Source organism: Dreissena polymorpha, chromosome 4, assembly GCF_020536995.1.
Source record: "Dreissena polymorpha isolate Duluth1 chromosome 4, UMN_Dpol_1.0, whole genome shotgun sequence".
Classification (NCBI taxonomy): Eukaryota; Metazoa; Mollusca; class Bivalvia; order Myida; family Dreissenidae; genus Dreissena; species Dreissena polymorpha.
Window position 1 is genome coordinate 90,021,030 of NC_068358.1, and position 19,007 is coordinate 90,040,036.

At 34.5% G+C, this 19,007-nt stretch overlaps 2 protein-coding genes across 3 annotated transcripts in view; one reads left to right on the forward strand and one right to left on the reverse strand.

Moving 5' to 3' along the window:
- LOC127879335 (golgin subfamily A member 1-like) overlaps positions 1-10,474 on the reverse strand; it is a 40,161-nt gene extending 29,687 nt beyond the window's left edge. Inside the window, exons 1-8 of one of the 2 annotated variants that reach the window (XM_052426116.1) lie at positions 10,359-10,474; positions 8,308-8,442; positions 7,245-7,309; positions 6,933-7,023; positions 4,671-4,745; positions 2,796-2,893; positions 2,165-2,293; positions 772-908 (exon numbers count right to left, since the gene is read on the reverse strand). In XM_052426116.1, the coding sequence (XP_052282076.1) occupies positions 772-908; positions 2,165-2,293; positions 2,796-2,893; positions 4,671-4,745; positions 6,933-7,023; positions 7,245-7,309; positions 8,308-8,425 (713 nt within the window). In that variant the 5' untranslated portion in view covers positions 8,426-8,442; positions 10,359-10,474. Of the gene's footprint in view, positions 1-771; positions 909-2,164; positions 2,294-2,795; positions 2,894-4,670; positions 4,746-6,932; positions 7,024-7,244; positions 7,310-8,307; positions 8,443-10,354 lie in introns of both variants that reach the window. The other variant, XM_052426115.1, reaches the window with a different exon arrangement.
- Positions 10,475-13,598: 3,124 nt separating this feature from the next.
- On the forward strand, positions 13,599-18,328 carry LOC127878583 (uncharacterized). The gene is made up of 5 exons (XM_052425110.1): positions 13,599-13,752; positions 14,224-14,415; positions 15,681-15,775; positions 16,963-17,141; positions 18,310-18,328. The coding sequence occupies exons 1-5, from the start codon at positions 13,599-13,601 to the stop codon at positions 18,326-18,328; spliced, it is 639 nt and encodes a 212-aa protein (XP_052281070.1).
- The last annotated feature ends 679 nt before the right edge of the window (positions 18,329-19,007 follow it).

Sequence of the window (19,007 nt, forward strand, 5' to 3'; positions counted from 1 at the left end):
TTTTCTCGGTCTCAATGACGTAATAAAACAATGGCATTCAACTGTAGAAGACAAAGATTTTCCATATGAAGATCACTAAGTCAGAATGAGTTGTATGCCATGTGTCCAGCTTAGCTCAAGCCTGGTCAGCACAGTTTTGCTCAGTCTGGTCAAGAGCAATCATTTCCACTACATGTTTTGCAAGGATTTGTATTCATATGAGCAGACAGAGAAGCTCCTGACAAAAAATATGCAGGCTTGTGTGGTGCTATTCTGGCCACATATGGCATAAGACCCAATTTTGAGTGAAGTGGATCAATTCAATACTGTTAGATGTAGAAAAGTCACAGGATTAAATGGCAAAATACCTGATTATAATAGACAACAAATATTTAAGGATTATCAAATTTCATACCACAATCAAAAATTGATGAAATGGCCTGGAAAACCTATAGAATAAATGATTTTTGGTAAATGCACATTGGGATAAAGCACATATGCCCTGAATGATGGCAATATGACTGCAATCTTTTTTTTTATTCTTTAATTTGCATTTTCTTTTGTAAATTTTAAAAATTAAGAAAGACAATAATGCAATGAATAGAATACTAGATATAGTTGAATAAATGTATGTATATTTTCCTTGCAAAAAAAGTTTGAAACACAAGGAAAGATGAGCCTCACTAAATAAAATTAACTTCAATTAATAACAACCTAGCATTTTCTCTCTGAAATTTGATCATCCTACAGACTTAAAACATCAAATAAATAGAAATAAAAACAACAACATACTTTTCTTGTGAAATGTCTTTTATTCTTGTTTCAAGTTCAGACAATTGCTTCACCCGTTCTTGTCCTTGCGTCAACAAAGCTGCCTTTTCTTGAAGCTCTTTTTGACTTTTTGTTAACTCTTCTTCCTTCAGAATAAGCTGCAAATATATTGTATAACAAGAGATGTGTTTGTAAGAAACACGAAACACAATGCCCCCTTTTGCGCCGCTTTGAAGCCATATATTTGACCTTTAACCTTGAATGATAACCTTGATCTTTCACCAGTCAAAATGTGCGGCTCCATGAGATACACATGCATGCCAAATATCAAGTTGCTATCTGAAGCGACATAGAAGTTATGGGCATTTTTCGAAACCTAAACGCGAAACCTAAAAGCAAAGTGTGATGGAAGGACGAACGGACCGAAGGCCGGTCCGATCACTATATGCCCTCCTTCGGGGGCATAAAAATATAAGAATATTCTTTTTTACCAGTGTAATATACTTCATAATAAAGAATTGTTAAAGTTGGAATATGTATTCTGCACATAAAGCTCCAATGTCAAACAAAAAAGACGTGTTATAAATGTTATAATACATGAGGGTTTTATGATTTGCATATTAAAAATAAACAAGCTTCATTTGGTCTTAATTTAAACTTGACCTGTAAATATAACCTTGACTTTTGAGCATGGGGCGCAGTTTTGAACAGCTGTCTTAATATGGCAATCATTTGCTGTAAGTTATATTACTTTTTCCTTGGGAATTGATAAAGTCGCCGACAAAAAAGCATTGTGGAGATATTTGACAATTGACCTCTATGGAGGAATGAGAGTATTAGGGAGCTAGAGATACTGGTGTACAACGGTTATGCTGTCTCAAATTTTTATTTAAAAAGTCTTATACTAGTAAATGATAAAACGACTGTCTGTGCAAGCTTAATTCAGGCCATTGATAACCTTTGACCACTAAGTGTGGCCTTGACATATGAGCAAGGGAAATGGATGTTGTGCACAATATGCCATCTCAATACAGTGACCATTTGTGGCAAGGTTTCTTCATATTGCCAGATACATGTAAAGGATGACCTTGCCATAATGACAAGCCATATCACAGCCATTTATCACTTTCACATTTTTGAAACTATGCTTAAAATGCAAATTTCTGCATTAACACAAATAAATAAATGCAAGAGATTTGGAACGGCATTTTAAAAATTTGTCTTTACTTAAATTCACAGCTGATCGTTTATTTTAACTGTTAACATGGTGATTTAAGACACAAACAAAGCTATTAAGAAATCATGTTGATTTTAATGCTTTTTATATGTTTGGTTATAAATATTTTGTGTGTTAAAACATGTTCTTTATTAGAACATTATAACTATTTTTCAGAGTGAAATTAAGGAACAATACCATATGCTTCAATTTGCCTATTTCCTGTGTTGTAAACTGTTGGAATTCCTCTTTTTCTTCTTCTGTTTTGAATAACTTATCCCTTAAACTCTCTGCATCTTTTATTTTTTGTAGTAAAGTTTCCTTTTCCTAAAGAATAAAGAATAAAGAAAATTAATTCAATAAAAATCTGAAAAGTTTTGAACAGGTAAAGTTTTACAAATGTCTCTGGTGTCTAACAAGCAAAGCAAACCACAACAACATTATTATAATTTGGATGCATTTAATATGACCTGTGTCATGTGAATATTGGTCTTATGCCATATTCAGCCAGAATAGCTCTAGACCAGCCTGCGCATCCTCTCAACCTTGTCAAGAGGTACCCTGTCCATTAATGAGACCAAGAAACTTTGCGTGACTTTAAAGGGGACAGAGTACCTGCTGACCAGACTGTGCAATTAGCAGCCTTATATGGCATAAGACCCATTTTCATATGAAGCAGCTCATATGATCAAGAAACAAAATTGAAGTGAAGTTTTTCTGCAAATTTTGCAAACACAAGTCACATTACAGCAACAGTCTCGCAATCTTACTAGCAGGCAATATTTTAATTTTAAGAACATTCTAGTCATCACATTTTACATAAACATACATTGTTTGCTTTTTCCAACTCCAACTTGTGCTTTGCTGTCAAATTTTCAAGAATGGCCCTGTGTTGTTCAGCTAATTCCTGCAACTTTTTGGCCGTTGCTGCAATAAAAGGACATACAAGTAAATACATTGCAAATCTGAGACTACTATTTCTAAAGTTGCATTATTATTTTTTTTTATATAAGTTCTTGCTTCAATACAGTACACAATTGTTTGGATTTTGGGAAAAAAAACACAATTACATGAGTGTTGTCCAAATAATATACTGTGCTATGGGTCAGGCAGGCATAAATGATCAATTACTGATGATACAATAGGTTAAATACTACAGCTTGGCACAAAATTGATGACAAACACTATTCATGAAGCATTACCCCTAGGCTTTTCCAGTTTCGACAACAGGAGCATGGTTTGTAAATAAAACTTAGCTGGAGACCACTTTACAATTATGGTGTAAACCATAAACTGTGAAACCATTATTAATCCTCAGGCATTAATTTTCGTGTATGACGTCAATCGACTGATTGACGAAATCAAGATCCTAACGAACAATCACGTCCCATATTTGAACAAAATTACGACTGAATTACCAAAGGCATGAGGCATTAAAATCCAACGTAATCCACGCATACATACTCCGACTGTTTCGTAATCAAGATAATCCGGTTTTGACACAAAGGCGTGTAGATTACACAGTGTACTTATCTGACACGTGACATTACTGTAAAATACGAGTGCAGTACAGCTGTATTGACTGCGTTGACTTCGTTTAGGTAGAATAGTAATGATTAGTGCTAATTGTTAACAACTTTATTGCCCATTGTGTGCATTGTGTTTTTCAGTGTTGTTGCAGATTATACATCCTCCACGCAGCGGATCCAGATCAAAGAAAATAAATGAAATTAAAAGATGATGATGTGTGATCAACACCAGATTGATACCGGTAAATATTCTCCGCATTGATTACAAATTAATACACACCATACTGATTTGTGTTTGGTTGTTAGCATTTAACTACAATACAGGTGTGAAAATAGCTTGTTTCGTTTATGGGCAATCAATCTTTTTAATCATTGACAACTTTTACAAATTTTACGTTACTTGTTTCAAATCATTGTTATTTGTAGCATTTGAAAACGTAACAGGTAAAGAGAAATTAGCAATTATGACGATTAGTTCCATCCAAACGTACGGTAATTGTTTACAGAAATTGTCATTTTTGCGTGATTTTCTTGATTCAGGAAATCCCCGGAAAGCACGTTTTTTCGAATTACTGAGTATGACGCAATAAAACATTGCTTTGTATCTGAACTGTGCCTTATGAAACCGCTGTCCCATAATGCAGTGCACTTCCGAAAAATGGTGTATGTTTGTGTTTATGAAATGTTTAAATACATGTCATCCGCATTATTTTTTATTTAGTGTGTTAATTTAAATTTGCTAAATTCATTAACATTATATAAAGTGACATGTCAGACAAACTACTGTACTTACAGTGATCAAATATTTACGCTGCAAAACTTATCTAATATTTGACAAATAAATCGGATATTGACCGAATATGTTTTAATTTTTTATTTTTTTTTTCAGAGTCAGGAATTGGCGAATTTAAGTGCTGACGATTTTTTAAGAAATGACGAAATTTTGTGCTGGCGAAAATTAATGGTTTCACAGTAGTTCACTGTGGCTATAGAACTTTTATAAGTCTAAACAGCTTGTGATCTTGTGTATTCAGCAAGCTTCAGACAGGAATTATAGTAAACAATACAAACAAATGAAAAACAAAAAGTATTTAATTCTGATCAATAAATTATGATGAGAACTGAATAATTATATCAGGGTATTTTAAGCTCTTATACTTTAATGTCAATCTTACCATTCTGTTGTTTTTCTATAAAGGCTTCCAGTTTCTCAATTTTCTTGCTACTATCCCTAATGGCATCGGAGTATTCTGCACATAACAATACAAAAAACATATGACAGAGGTTTAAAAACTGTTGTATCAACATGAGACCAACTATTGCACTTTTTTCTGGTATATTATTATAAGGTATATGTTTACTATTTTTCCAAATAAGAACAATGATATTTGGGAGAGAATTAGTGCTTTAATAAAATAATTATATGTTTTTAAAAATAACATCTATTATCAATAAACGCCTTATTGATGTACAAATGTATATTTAAATCATAATCCACACCTAACAACCCATTTGTTGCTAGACCACCCCAAATAACCAAAACAAGAGGGCCTGAAAGGCCCAAAGTCGCTCACCTGAGATAACAAGATATTATTGGGACAAATCTTCTGACCAAGTTTCACGAAGATTGGAAAATAAATGTGGCCTCTAGAGTGTTAACAAGGTTTTACTATAGCCATATAAGGAAAAATGCCCCGGCCCCTGGCGGCCATGTTTTTCAACCAACCGGCATCATTTTTGAACTCATCCAAGATATTATCGGGATGAATCTTCTGACCAAGTTTCATAAAGATCGGACAGTAAATGTGGCCTCTAGAGTGTTAACAAGACTTTACAATAGCCGTATAAGGAAAAATGCCCCGCCCCTTGGAAGCCATTTTTTTCAAGCAAACATAATAATTTTCTAACTCATCCAAGATATCATTGAGACCAATCTTCTGACCAAATTTCATGAAATTGAACAATAAATGTGGCCTCTAGAGTGTTAACAAGGTTTTACTATAGCCATATAAGGAAAATTGCCCTGCCCCTGGTGGCCATGTTTTTTAAGCAACCAAAACAATTTTCAAACTCATCCTAGATATCATTGGGACAAATCTTCTGACCAAGTTTCATGATGATCGGAAAATAAATGTGACCTCTAGAGTGTTAACAAGGTTTTACTATAGGCATATAAGGAAATTAGCCACGCCCCTGTGGTGGCCATGTTTTTCAACCAACCGGCATCATTTTTTAACTCGTCCAAGATATTATTGGGATGAATCTTCTGACCGAGTTTCATGAAGATCGGACTATAAATGTGGCCTCTAGAGTGTTAACAAGATTTTACTATAGCCTTATATAGCCATATAAGGAAAAATGCCCCGCCCCTTGGCGGCCATGTTATTCAAGCAAATGTAACCATTTTCAAACTCATCCAAGATATCATTAAGACAAATCTTCTGACCATATTTCATCAAGATTGGAAATAAATGTGGCCTCTAGAGTGTTAACAAGGTTTTACTATAGCCATATAAGGAAAAATGCCCCGCCCCCTGGCGGCCATGTTTTTCAACCAACCAGCATCATTTTCGAACTCGTCCAAGATATTATTGGGATGAATCTTCTGACCAAATTTCATTAAGATTGGACAATAAATGTGGCCTCTAGAGTGTTAAAAAGATTTTACTATAGCCATATAAGGAAAAATGCCCCGCCCCTTGGCATCCATGTTTTTAAAGCAAAGACTACCGTTTTTTAACTCATCAAAGATATCAGTGGGACAAATCTTCTGACCAAGTTTCATGAAGATCGGAAAATAAATGTGGCCTCTAGAGTGTTAACAAGGTTTTACTATAGCCATATAAGGAAAAATGCCCCGCCCCCTTGCGGCCATGTTTTTCAACCAACCGCCATCATTTTCAAACTCGTCCAAGATATTATTGGGATGAATCTTCTGACCAAGTTTCATTAAAAAAGATCAGACAATAAATGTGGCCTCTAGAGTGTTAACAAGATTTTATAGCCATATAAGGAAAAATGCCCTGCCCCATTGGCAGCCATGTTTTTCAAGCAAACGTAACCATTTTTGAACTCGTTCAAGATATCATTGAAACCAATCTTCTGACCAAATTTCATGAAGATTGGACAATAAATGTGACCTCTAGAGAGTGAACAAGGCAAATGTTGACGTCTCACAACGGACAACGCACGATGGACAACGGACAAAAGGCAATCACAAAAGCTCACCATGAGCACGTTGTGCTCAGGTGAACGTGCTCAGGTGAGCTAAAAAATAATAATTATGCTGTTGCAGAAGAGATTATGTTTGGAATAGTTATATTAAAAGCTTGCTGGGACTATCCCATAATATATGAATGCGAAATGCCAGGTGATAATAATGATCAACAGAATTATAGGTGATGAAGCTTTTACAAATAAGAATGGAGAAGTTTTACCTGTAAGTCTGTCTTGAAGCTGTTTACACTGCTCTGTTCGTTTCTGTAAGGCGGCCAAAGGGTCTTCACTGGAGCTGATATCATCTTTTGTCTAAACACAATGCAGCAAGAAAATTTAGATACTGTAGCATAATAAAAGGCTTTACATCTAATATTTATAAGGGTGATCAACATAATGTTTAATGTATGTTTAAACTTAATTTTATTTACCGAACACAAACATAACAACAAAATTAGTAGTAAACAAATAACCATCTGAAAACAGTGACATATGCAATTATTTCAAGAGAATCAGTCTTTAAGTGATCCTACCAGATCTTCTCTAGATGTGTAAAATCCATCTGCTTCTTTCTTTAAAGGGCTTTGTGCTGGACTTCCTGGTAAGATGGACATTTGAATTGTTACAGTTTTAAGCATTCTCAACATTTTGTCCAATAGGGAAAAATGGGCCCCAAAACTCCTGATATTGTGAAAATTAGCTTCCTGAAAACTTCAGATTGGGAATATTGGTCATTTTTAATCACTTGGTATAATAGCACAAACTAATTCAAATTTTCATTTACATGCATTCTGGCTTCAAAAGTTTGGTTTCAGTGCTAATTTGTTTACTTGCAGATAATGGACTTTTGGAACAATATTGACAAGTTTTTTCCTACTTTGGGGGCAAAGCATATAGAAATTGGATGGCAAATGGGAATTTTGTTGTTTTTTTACAATGGGGAATGTACCTTTTACAGGTATACCTTTTACAGGTTGTTATAAAAAAAAGAAAGAAATGCAAACTGACCATCTAATCAATCGTTTGATAGGCGCAAGTAATATATCCCCGCTTCTTTGAAGAGGGAAATAATTAACCATTGTATTAAAACAATAAGTTCATTATCTGAATAGTAACAAATATGCATACACATGTTTAAACGTTAACTGATCAAAATAAGTTATTACATAATTTACTTAATTTTTTGATTGACTGGTACCTTAAACACAGTAACAAAACTTACTAGATGTATACAATCAACATTTGATGGCATAAACTTTGTGGTGAAAGGAAAGAGCTTGTTCACAACAAGGTAGGCTCAGAAAAAAAGCAGTCTCCCTTTCAGCAACACACCCTGGTTTTGAATACTGAACTGGCTTACCAATTTTCTCACACACATATGGAACCCAATGAAGGCTGCTTCTTCCCTTTTGTACTTAAAAAGGCCTACCATTATGATAGTGCACATGTGCATTACACAAGCAAAGGTTTATATTGCTGCATGAATTTTGTCACCAAGTGGAGTATTCTGTCAATACAATTTTCACAATAATTGGCTCATCATGTGATAAACAAATTATTAACAAACATAATCAATGCAGGGATAAATATACAAACCTGCCAAACTGAGTCTCTTTGGGCTGTTATGGACGGGTATCACAGTTTTGCTGCGGTCAACATCTGGAGTAACATTGCCTCCCTCTTTTTGTATTTTTTCTTTTAGCTTTGCAAACATGGCTGTTAGTCACTCAGCTGAAAAGTAGACATGAACAATTCTTCTTATTAAATAATTTTGGCTTTGGTACCCAAAGTAGAAAGTTTAATAGCATTGAAAAAATGCTTACTAACATATCAAACAACACTAATTTTTTTAATATTAATTGCAGATCAACAAGATCACACTTGTCTGGTTTCATGGATCACAATATAGCCAGATCATGATACATGTATATATATTGTCAGGTTACTGATTCATGCAAATGCATAGAGTACACCACAGGTGGTTAGCGTGTGGCTATGATATTAATTAGTGAAAACATCATTTTGAATGATAAATAATCATATTATAAGGAAAAATCAACTTTTCTAAAAAAATACACTTTCAAATATATATATATATATAACAAGGTATTCAACTCAAAATCACCGGAAAACAGGGTGCATTCACTAATTCACTACGGTAATTAATATCATAGCCACACTCTAACCGCCTATGGAGTACACTGGCCTATCTTGACAATATAAAAAATCAAGTCATGTTTTCATTATTTTTCACATCCTTTTTAACGTGTCATCCAAATTATATATAAATATGGTAAATTCCAGTAAGCCATCAAAATATAATTAAGATTGTTATAAGTTTAACATTATGTGTATTTGGTACGCATGCATGTGTATCTGGACAACACCTTTCCATGCGCATGAAATTTTTTAACTTGGGGTCTGCGTTCAGGTTTCCAAATCTGTGACCGCGATTCAAAAAACCTAATAACTACTGAGTCTCTTCAGATATTGCTTTCATATTTGGTATGCAGGTGTATCTGGACAACACCTTTCCATGCGCTTAATTTTTTTTACCCCTGTGACCTTGAACTTGAGGTCAGCATTCAGGTTTCGAAATCTGCGACCGCGATTCGAAAAAGGCTCATACCTACTGTGTCCCTTAAGAAATTGCTTTCATATTTGGTATGCATGTGTATCTGGACAACACCTTTCCATGCGCATGAAATTTTTAACTTGGAGTCTGCGTTCAGGTTTCAAAATCTGCGACCGCAATTCAAAAAAAGCTCATAACGTCTGTGTCCCTTCAGATATTGCTTTCATATATGGTACGCATGTGTATCTGGACAAGACCTTTCCATGCGCATAAAATGTTTGACCTGCTGTGATGTTGAACTTGAACTTAGGGTCTGCGTTTAGATTTTGAATTTTTTTATGTGGTTATCTCCGCCGTCTGTCCGTCAGTCCTTTTAGGTTATTTTACATATGCTTCTTCATTTCTACACCAATTTACTTCAAATTGATACTGAACTTCTCTTATGACAATACGGTCAATCTCAACTATGCATGGCCCCATTACAAAACCCTTGGGCGCCCCTGGGTCAAACATGTGGCGTGGGGATACTCGTTGGTCTCTGCCGAGCCATTTTTAGTTAAACATGATTTTATATATTTATTTGAATATTTTCGGCTCCTTGGCCAATATACTATCCAGGGTAAGTTACTTCCACCTGTGACTACCAATGAAATTTGTGTATTTTCGTCATAAAAATGTAATGCTTAAATGCAGCAATGTCAAAACTGACAGTCTTTCCAATAATTCATCCAATAAATAAACATGCAAATGATAATTCCTTTAGTTCAGAAAGAATACTATGTTGCAGGCTACATCATACAAAGATTTTTTAAACATTCTAAAATAATAAAATTGCTTGGCTAAAAAAATACATTTATTTAAAGTGTTTTTCACTAAAATCATATAAAATGTTCGTAATCGATTATATAATAAATTTTGCCATATAATAATCTTTATGTTCATCAAAAATAATTCAATTTAATATAGCAATCTGGTACGAGTTGACATATTACGAAACGCAAATGTGGTCATAAACCGTACAAGTGTATTAAGGGCTAGGCAAGATAATTATTGCGACATTAATTTTACCAGCCTTGTGTTAACCATTGAAAATTCAGGTCATCCTTTTAACAACATGTGAGCTAAACATGTAAACATATTAGCTGCCAAATTGACAGTTTACGTTTGCCGACTTCCGAGTCATTATTAACCCAAAGAGACAGAAGGTAACACACAACCATAATTATCTGCTCTCTAGATGAATACCATTTGCAGAGACTCGCCCTTGTTCTTTTTCTCGGATAAATGGCTGTAAATAATTAAGTTATTTATTAACTATTTTTATAATTTATAAACAGCACTTACTCCGGACTTTGAATGCAACTAATAGTAACACTTAAAATGGTTCAGCCCTATTAGTCTGTTCGGGGTTTCCATAAAGTTGTAGAGAACCACATTACAACTATTGAATAACCCAGGGACCTATTTGTTTGTATAGGTCCCTGAATAACCCAGTGTTTTTAATCGCATACAATTTATGCAAGCATGCTTTTTAATAATTTTTAAGCCAATTATAATGTTTTGCAATATACAAACATAAACATCTATATTTCCCTTCAGCTTCTGTTGTCGGACAGTTTATCACTGTTCTCAGTAAAAATCTGTCGTTCGCCTAGATGTGTTGAAGAGTATGCCTCATTCGTCGTTGCTCACACTTGTTGGCGTTTATTTTGTTAAATATATGAGATTATGTTGTAGCAAGAACTCATGAAAACTCGTTGTCATTTGAGACATTCCTGGTTGATTAATTCATAAGCGCGAATACCAATTGGGAACAGAGATGCGATGCATAAAAAATCCGCTTTGAATGCTGGCTTCAAAAACTTAAAGCTGGCTTCAACAACGTAAAGCTGGCTTCAACAACTTAAAGGTTTTATAAAAGAGTGTAAACGAATACCGAGCATTACCAGCGATGCATAAAAAGCCACTTTGCATGCTGGCTTCAACAACTTTAAGGTTTTATCAAAGAGTGTTAACGAATATCGAGTTTGGCCACCACAATCTTGTAACTTTTATGGAATACTTACGAGTTAAGTTTTATCATATTCAGAGGTATGGATTGACTGCGCTAAATTATCATCAGAAATATTAAAGGTTCGAATACGCTAAAATAAAATAACCCGACAAAACCCATTGATTTTACTTTTGACCAAAAATAAGAAGCGAACAAAAAATGTTTACCGAATATTCTACTGACGAAAGTAAACATTGTCTCATATGACCATCATATACGACCGATATTTTGCATACTAGATTTTTGGTTTTCTGTTGTTTCATAGTTCAAGATAAAGATGTAATAGACCTCAGTGTAGACAGACCACTAGCTACTTAAAATTAGTGGTATAGGTTTATCTCATAGACAGACCACTAGCTACTTAAAATTAGTGGTATAGGTTTATCTCATAGACAGACCACTAGCTACTTAAAATTAGTGGTATAGGTTTATCTCAGGATTAGGCCGGTTATGCTCACTGGTCATGTTTTGATGAAGAAATATTGACTAAATGCTTCTGTGTGACTGCTTTGTATTTACCGCTGATGAATTAGACGAAAGCACACAAACCTATCATGTCATATGTATATGTCCATATTAAAGCGATTTTTTTATTTTCACAGTATGATCTGAAATTCGCTTTTATCAAACATGTGTTTTATTATCGCTTTAGTTGTTTACTTTTTATTCTTGAATACTTAAAATATGTATCGAAGTTTTCATAATACTTAAAAATTAGCGCTATATACACCAACCATATTAACTCGTATGACATGCTTGTCATTTAATCTTTACGCTATTGCGAATAACAAAAGCTGGATACTTTCTTTTCATGAAGTACGGTTAACAAACGCGAACGCCTCACAAATTTAAAACAATAGTTTCTATTTTCCCAATATTTACCATACATGCAATAGACAATACAAATATAACAGTCACAGTCGTTATAAAGTCTTTGTTAACGGTTCATCATCGCCTCGATTTTTATTAATATTTCTGTGTTAATAAAAAATGCAACGTGTTATTTCATCATGTGCCTATTGCTTCGTTGGGATTTGTTTGCAACTGATTACAGGTGAATATCGTTTTATTTTATTTATTTTCATTTTTTTTGCATAATTTTACAAAGATACATGTTAAGGTAATGTGTTAACGTGCTGTATTTTGGCACAGTTAAGCACAGGAGGGAATCCCGTATATTTTTTTGTATATATGCTATTATAGCATATATACAAAAAAATACGGGATTCCCTCCTCTTCAGTTAAGTACATATATATTTTTCTCATTGCTTTGACACTTTTATTAAAAAATGATGCACTTTATAGTGTTTATTTGATTATTTTATTTTTTGACAGGCACAAGTGGTCAAATTACTTCATGTCAGTTTCCTTCAGAGTTCAATCAGTCTGTTTGGAGAGACAGTAGAAAGGGTTTGCTAAATTTTACATCTAGGACAATGACCGGGTGGGAGTTTCACTATGGAAAACAGACTTTCACGGAAGAAAATCCAACGTGGAATTGTCATAATACGTCTACAAATGGCCTGATAACTACACTTTTGTTTAAGTAAGGTCTTTATAGAACATTCTATCATTGCGTTTATTTCCACAATAATGGTGAAAAAGTCTACACTGCGTGTATTATGTGATGACCCGTTGATTTATGACGTAATCCTATCGTTCTAGGTATGTTCTTAGGAGCCCTGAGACAGTCCAGTCCGATTAGAAATACACGCGTGCAATCCAGACATTTTTCACATCGAGAGACAATATACGGGATACATTTGCATAAATATTGGGGTGTAGGGGTGGTTGCGGTGGAGCAATGATATCATAATGTGATGCCGATAAGTTTGAACATATATGTCATATGCCCAGATTTAAGCTATAAAACTCTTCTTTCTCCAGACCATAGATCTGCGCTTGATTTACACTTGCTAACTTGCATTGACAATTAATGCTATATGCTGGCACATTTTGTTATATCATACGTGCATAATTGGCAAATATTGAAAGACTTTATTATAAAAAATGTGTTTAACCAGCATGCATTATATTTAGTATTAACTGTTCTGTATTTTAGGTCAAATAGTACCATTACTGTGCTTGCGGAGCAGTTTCAACCATACATGTGCATGCGACTTACCAAAATAACTGACCATTCTTACTATTACCAACTAGCGTGGGGTAAGTTCTGTTAATATATTCATGTTTTCATTCAATATCTTATAGTTATTTGAAGAAAAACAAACGATTTCATAACCATGTACGCCTATTTGCATGGTTGTTTTAGTTGAGGAATCCCGGTTGCATAACGAACGAATAAAACCACAGATACCGTCAACCGCCATAAGTGATCCTCTAACTCAGCTGTGTCTGAATAATCAAAGCCTTCTTCCACCAGATCACGAGTACCACATCATGATTAAATACGGTACGCATGATTTTACTACGTTTTAAATAATTACGGCAGTTATTATCTAGATTTGCTTGAATTGCAGATTGTAATAAAAAAACATTTTTTTATTATTCCGTGTTTACGTACATGTACTGTGTAATCGAAACTATATATCCGAGTTCTTTTTACATGATGTTTAATGTAAAATGTTGCTAGGTTAAATTTTTGTTCAAAACACATGTCAAACGACTTTTCAATTTAATGAAATGACTAATGTATGTGCGAAGTCTTCTGGCAAATAACTTAACATCTCTACAAGCCCACTCTACTAAAAATTAATCTAATTATAAATCAGCGTATCATGAACAAAGTTTTAAAGACAAATATTATTTTTCAATATCAAATCCATTGTGTATACCTAACATTATCTTACTTTGAGATTAAATAAAAGAAACCCATTTGTTAGTATATATTAAGTATATGTTCCTTAAACCTTTTATTTTACAGGATCTGAAACAAAAGCCATAAAAGACTGTCCTTCTTCTTTTTATGGTGTATATAACTACACTGTAAAGGAAACCACTGCCGAAGGGAACCAAACTTATTGTGGGAAGGGCACGGAACGGTGGGATGTCTGTTCTGATTACCAACGCATGAACTTTAACTATACCGCATGTAATACAACTATCGCCTACTCAAGTAAGTTTCATTCTATATTATTGCGTAAGTTTTACAATTAACAAATACATCTTATCAATAAAAAAACAACTACATGCACTTTTACTGCTGTAGACGTTTGATCTGCTTCTACTGCTGCAACAACATTAACTACTTCGAATTATACCATTGCAACAACAACGGCTATCTCTTCTGTTATGTTCAAATGCATGTAACCTGCGTTCTGTGTCCGCGTTAAGCGTCAAGGTCTCGCAGACGTAGAGTAGTATGGAGACTACGGGGACTTGTAGAGCTTGTACTTGGTGGGGAAGCTGATGGGATGGGACTGCTTGTCGACAACCAGCGCAGTCTAGCCATCGCTGCGGTCGACATGACAATTCACATTAGGACCTCAGCAGTACTGGTACCATTCTTGGACAGGGTTGCGCAAAAATACTTGAAGCTGGTCACCTCTTCTAGCTTCTCTCCGTTCATGGTGATATCTGCACTGGTGTTGGTCGTGTTGTTCACCATGATCTTCGACTTCTCCGTGCTGACCTCCATCCCGTATGCTCCTGCTCTGTCATGGAGTCTGTTGGTGAGATCTTGAAGTTCACTGCAGGTGCCACAGAAGAGCAAATCTTAAGTTGGAGATGTGTCTTCCACCGAAGGAGATAAAGGTGCGGTGGTCATGGAGAGTCTCCTGCATTATCTTCTCAATGAAAAGGTTGAACAGGACGGGTAGAACAGACATCCCCGACGGACGCCTTATGCTACTAATACAATGCTACTTCTACTACTACTTCTACGTTTTCTACAACAACAACAACAACAACTATTATTATTATTATTACTACTACTACTACTACTACTACTACTACTACTACTACTACTACTACTACTACTACTACTACTACTACTACTACTACTACTACTACTACTTCTACTACTACTACAACTTCTACTACTACTACTACTACTACTAGTACTACTACTACTACTACTATTACAACTTCTACTACTACTACTACAACTACTACTACTACTACTACTACTACTACTACTACTACTACTACTACTACTACTACTACTACTACTACTACTACTACTACTACCACTACTACTTCTACTACTACTACTACTACTACTTCTACTATTACTACTATTTCTTTAACTACCGCTACTACTACAGTTGATGATGAGATACAAGTGTTATGTATGTTTAACTATCATATAGTTTTAATTTAATGCTGATAGTTGTCTTACGTGCTCATTTTTTGCAAAAAGGACGTGTTTGTTAATTGTAGCGACCGGAAAGGCATTCTGCGTTTATGAGAAAACTAGTGGCTCAAACTTCTTTACTACTGTCTACAGTCAAGACTCTGGAACATTTTCATGCTTCGTAAGTGTTCAATTTGTGATGGGTGAGAAGTTGGGTTAATTTTTCCTTGTTCCTTATTCACGCGTAACATATGTGTTATAGGGTTTAAAAGAACAATAATGCAAACATTTCTGAAGTAAATCAAAACAAACTAACTCGAATACATTTACTTTATGTATTACGTTACATATAAAAGGTTCATTCTTCGCGCTTGCATAGGATTTGTTGTTTAAACCGAACCGATATTTTCTAATTCGAATACTAACTTCACATCAACAAAATCTAAAGCGTATACTATTATTTTACATGTATGTGGAAAAAAAAATCTTGTACATTTAAACATGCTTGTTTTTATTTATAATCCAGTTCCTTATTCGAGGCTGAATAAGGAAAAAGGAACCAGTTCCTTATTCCTTATTCAAGCCGAATAAAGAACTGACATTTTCTTACTTAAACATCAACGAAATTGATCCAAAATTAACCATTAAGGAACAGTTTCTTATTCCTTATTCAAAAAAGGAATAAGGAACTAGGAAAAGGAACCAACTTATCACCCATGACCGTAACTCGAACCAAACGTTTTCTGTTTTAAGAGGTTCTATTTATCAATCTGTCTACAGTGAATATCATATAGTTCATAGAATATCTATACCTAATTGTGGATGTTTGCTTGAAATGATATTCAGACTTTTATTTTGTGACAAGCTCTTGCTTCTGTTACAGAGGGAATTATCACGTGATGTTTTAAAGGAAGTCAAGATGGCGACGCCCATGCCGACACAGGTATTTTTCGCGAGTTCATACCCTTGATTACTTTATTTTATTTGAATGCCGCTCACTTTCCAGCCATATTAGCAAGAACGTGATTACTTTTATTTCGTCTAAATATTTGCTCTATATCTCGACTTGATCTGCCACGAAATTTGTTAGCGTGATAAAAAAAATAACAGCTCCCGCTAAGAAAAAGTTGTTGCGAGTTAAGTCGCGGTATAAAGCGAACATTAATACGACATACACGCCAATGACTTTCTTACTGATATGACTGGAAAGTGAGCGGCATTCAAAAATAAAAACAAAGTAATAAAGGGTATACAACGGCGAAAATTTACTTTTTCGGTACGGACGTCGCCATCTTGATCTTCACGTGATACTCCCTCTGTGATATGTGTATTTATAATATTTTATTACTTAAATAATCCCATGATCAGATGGGGTCAAAGGCATCCGACGGTAGTCTGAAGGTCTCACAAGCTCATGGTAGCTGTACAAAGACACAGACTTCCACCATGATGCCAACCTTGACTAACGGAACAATAGTGGGCTTGAAGATGGAACTGACTCCTATTGGTATGTTCCTCAAGTTACATGTGTGCACATTCAACTCTTGGTAGTTTTTATAGTGTTAGGTATTTACCAGTAGCGTCTTAATTTTTATTATTACGCATTCGAATATATTACAAAGAAGATAATATCCGTTTGTACTAAAAAGACACGTGTTCATATGGTACATATATCACGCCATCTACAAAATACTCTTCTCTCATTGGCTGTTTGACGTCACATGCTGACCCCATATATTCTATAATGGTGTCAGTAGTCACATGCTAAGCCCATATGTTGACATATGGTGTCAGTAGTCAGAAGTCACATGCTGACGCCATAAATTCTATATGGTGTCAGTAGACTATATGGGACTACTAGTTATATAAAAACATTGATTGTCCTTGCTAATTTGATGAGAGGGAAAGTAGTTGGCGTGATATAATCGTTACAGGGTTAGTTACGGACCTGATACGGGAAATAGGGTTCTGTTAAAAAAACTCGACTTATGTAAAAAAAAGCAAAGATGTTTTATGGTAAAAAAATCACCGTAAACCTCAACGTGTGACATAGAGCCTCTGAGAAAGAGAGACGGATGTTTCACGTGACACGTCGTCTTATGATTTTTGACTTGTGTGCCGAGTTATTTGAAAATCCTTAACAAACGGCAAAGTTATGGAAAAGACAATGTTTCACACAGACCCACAGGACGCAGAAACCCACAGGACAAACAAGTAGACGGACAGTGCATTACCGCCTTTTTCAATGAGGGGATTCAAACACATCAATATAAATTTATGCTAAAACAAAGCAACCAAAAATAGTCATGCTCTTATAGATCACGATTAAGAAGTCGAAGTCGTGCTCAAATTGTTCATGCATAAAAATATAAATTTCTGCATATGAACCAAGCGTTGATCTTTATCTAGAGTTTCAACTTTAGCATTTGAATTATTTTGCATTAATTGCTGCTAACACATTTTTGACACGACATAATTTCTACGTAGCTTTGACATGAATACTAATTTAAGCCTGCTTTCCGTTTATTTCAGTGCTCTGTCGTAAGTATCACTCATTTAATTTTACAGATTTATTAAATATTAAAATGAAGTTGTTTATACCGAACACTGATCTCGTAAAATTTAATGTAAATCTGCGAGCGGAAACATTTATTTCTAATTCAAAAATGTATCTACTGCAGATTGTACTTTATTTTTATTTATTTGTGTCCACAGCTATAACTACAACCTGTAAGTATGCCACGAGTGGATAGTTTTACACCTATTTTTTTATTTCTATTATATACATGTTTCAGATAATTGCAAAATGTATTTATCAATACTTAAAATACAACTCGAGTTAGCATTATGCTATTAATTTTTGTTTCGAAGTCCGTATTACCTGCTGAACTATTTTCACTGACGATATCGTAGAGTCATGTAAACTTGCCATATTCTATCTTGATTACTTGAGCTTATCTTTAAAGTTTAGGGACACTTAATATAACAGTATACATATTAAATCTATCTGACTGTAAACCCTTGTTTTTTATATTATTTTTTAAATCAGCGGAATCTGACTAAACTTTAGACATGCACCTGCAACACTTAAGTTCAACGAACGCCATTATTTAGACTATAATTTTCATCAATCTGCAAAAACATTTAATAAAAATAAAAGCACTTTTTTTATATTCAACGGGCGTTAAATCCAAAAAAGTATGTGAGAGAATAATTACATTGCAAATGAAAATCAAGACATGGGTACCTTTGTATAAAATATTGTAATTGTGTTTAATAACAATACATTTTTGAAGTGCTTTGAGGTATACAATAAAACATATATTACGCTATTAGATTGTTCCAAGAGTAAGGATCAGCCTCGTTGCTCTCACTATTTGCACTCGACGCTCCACCTTTAGCGTGAGAAAACA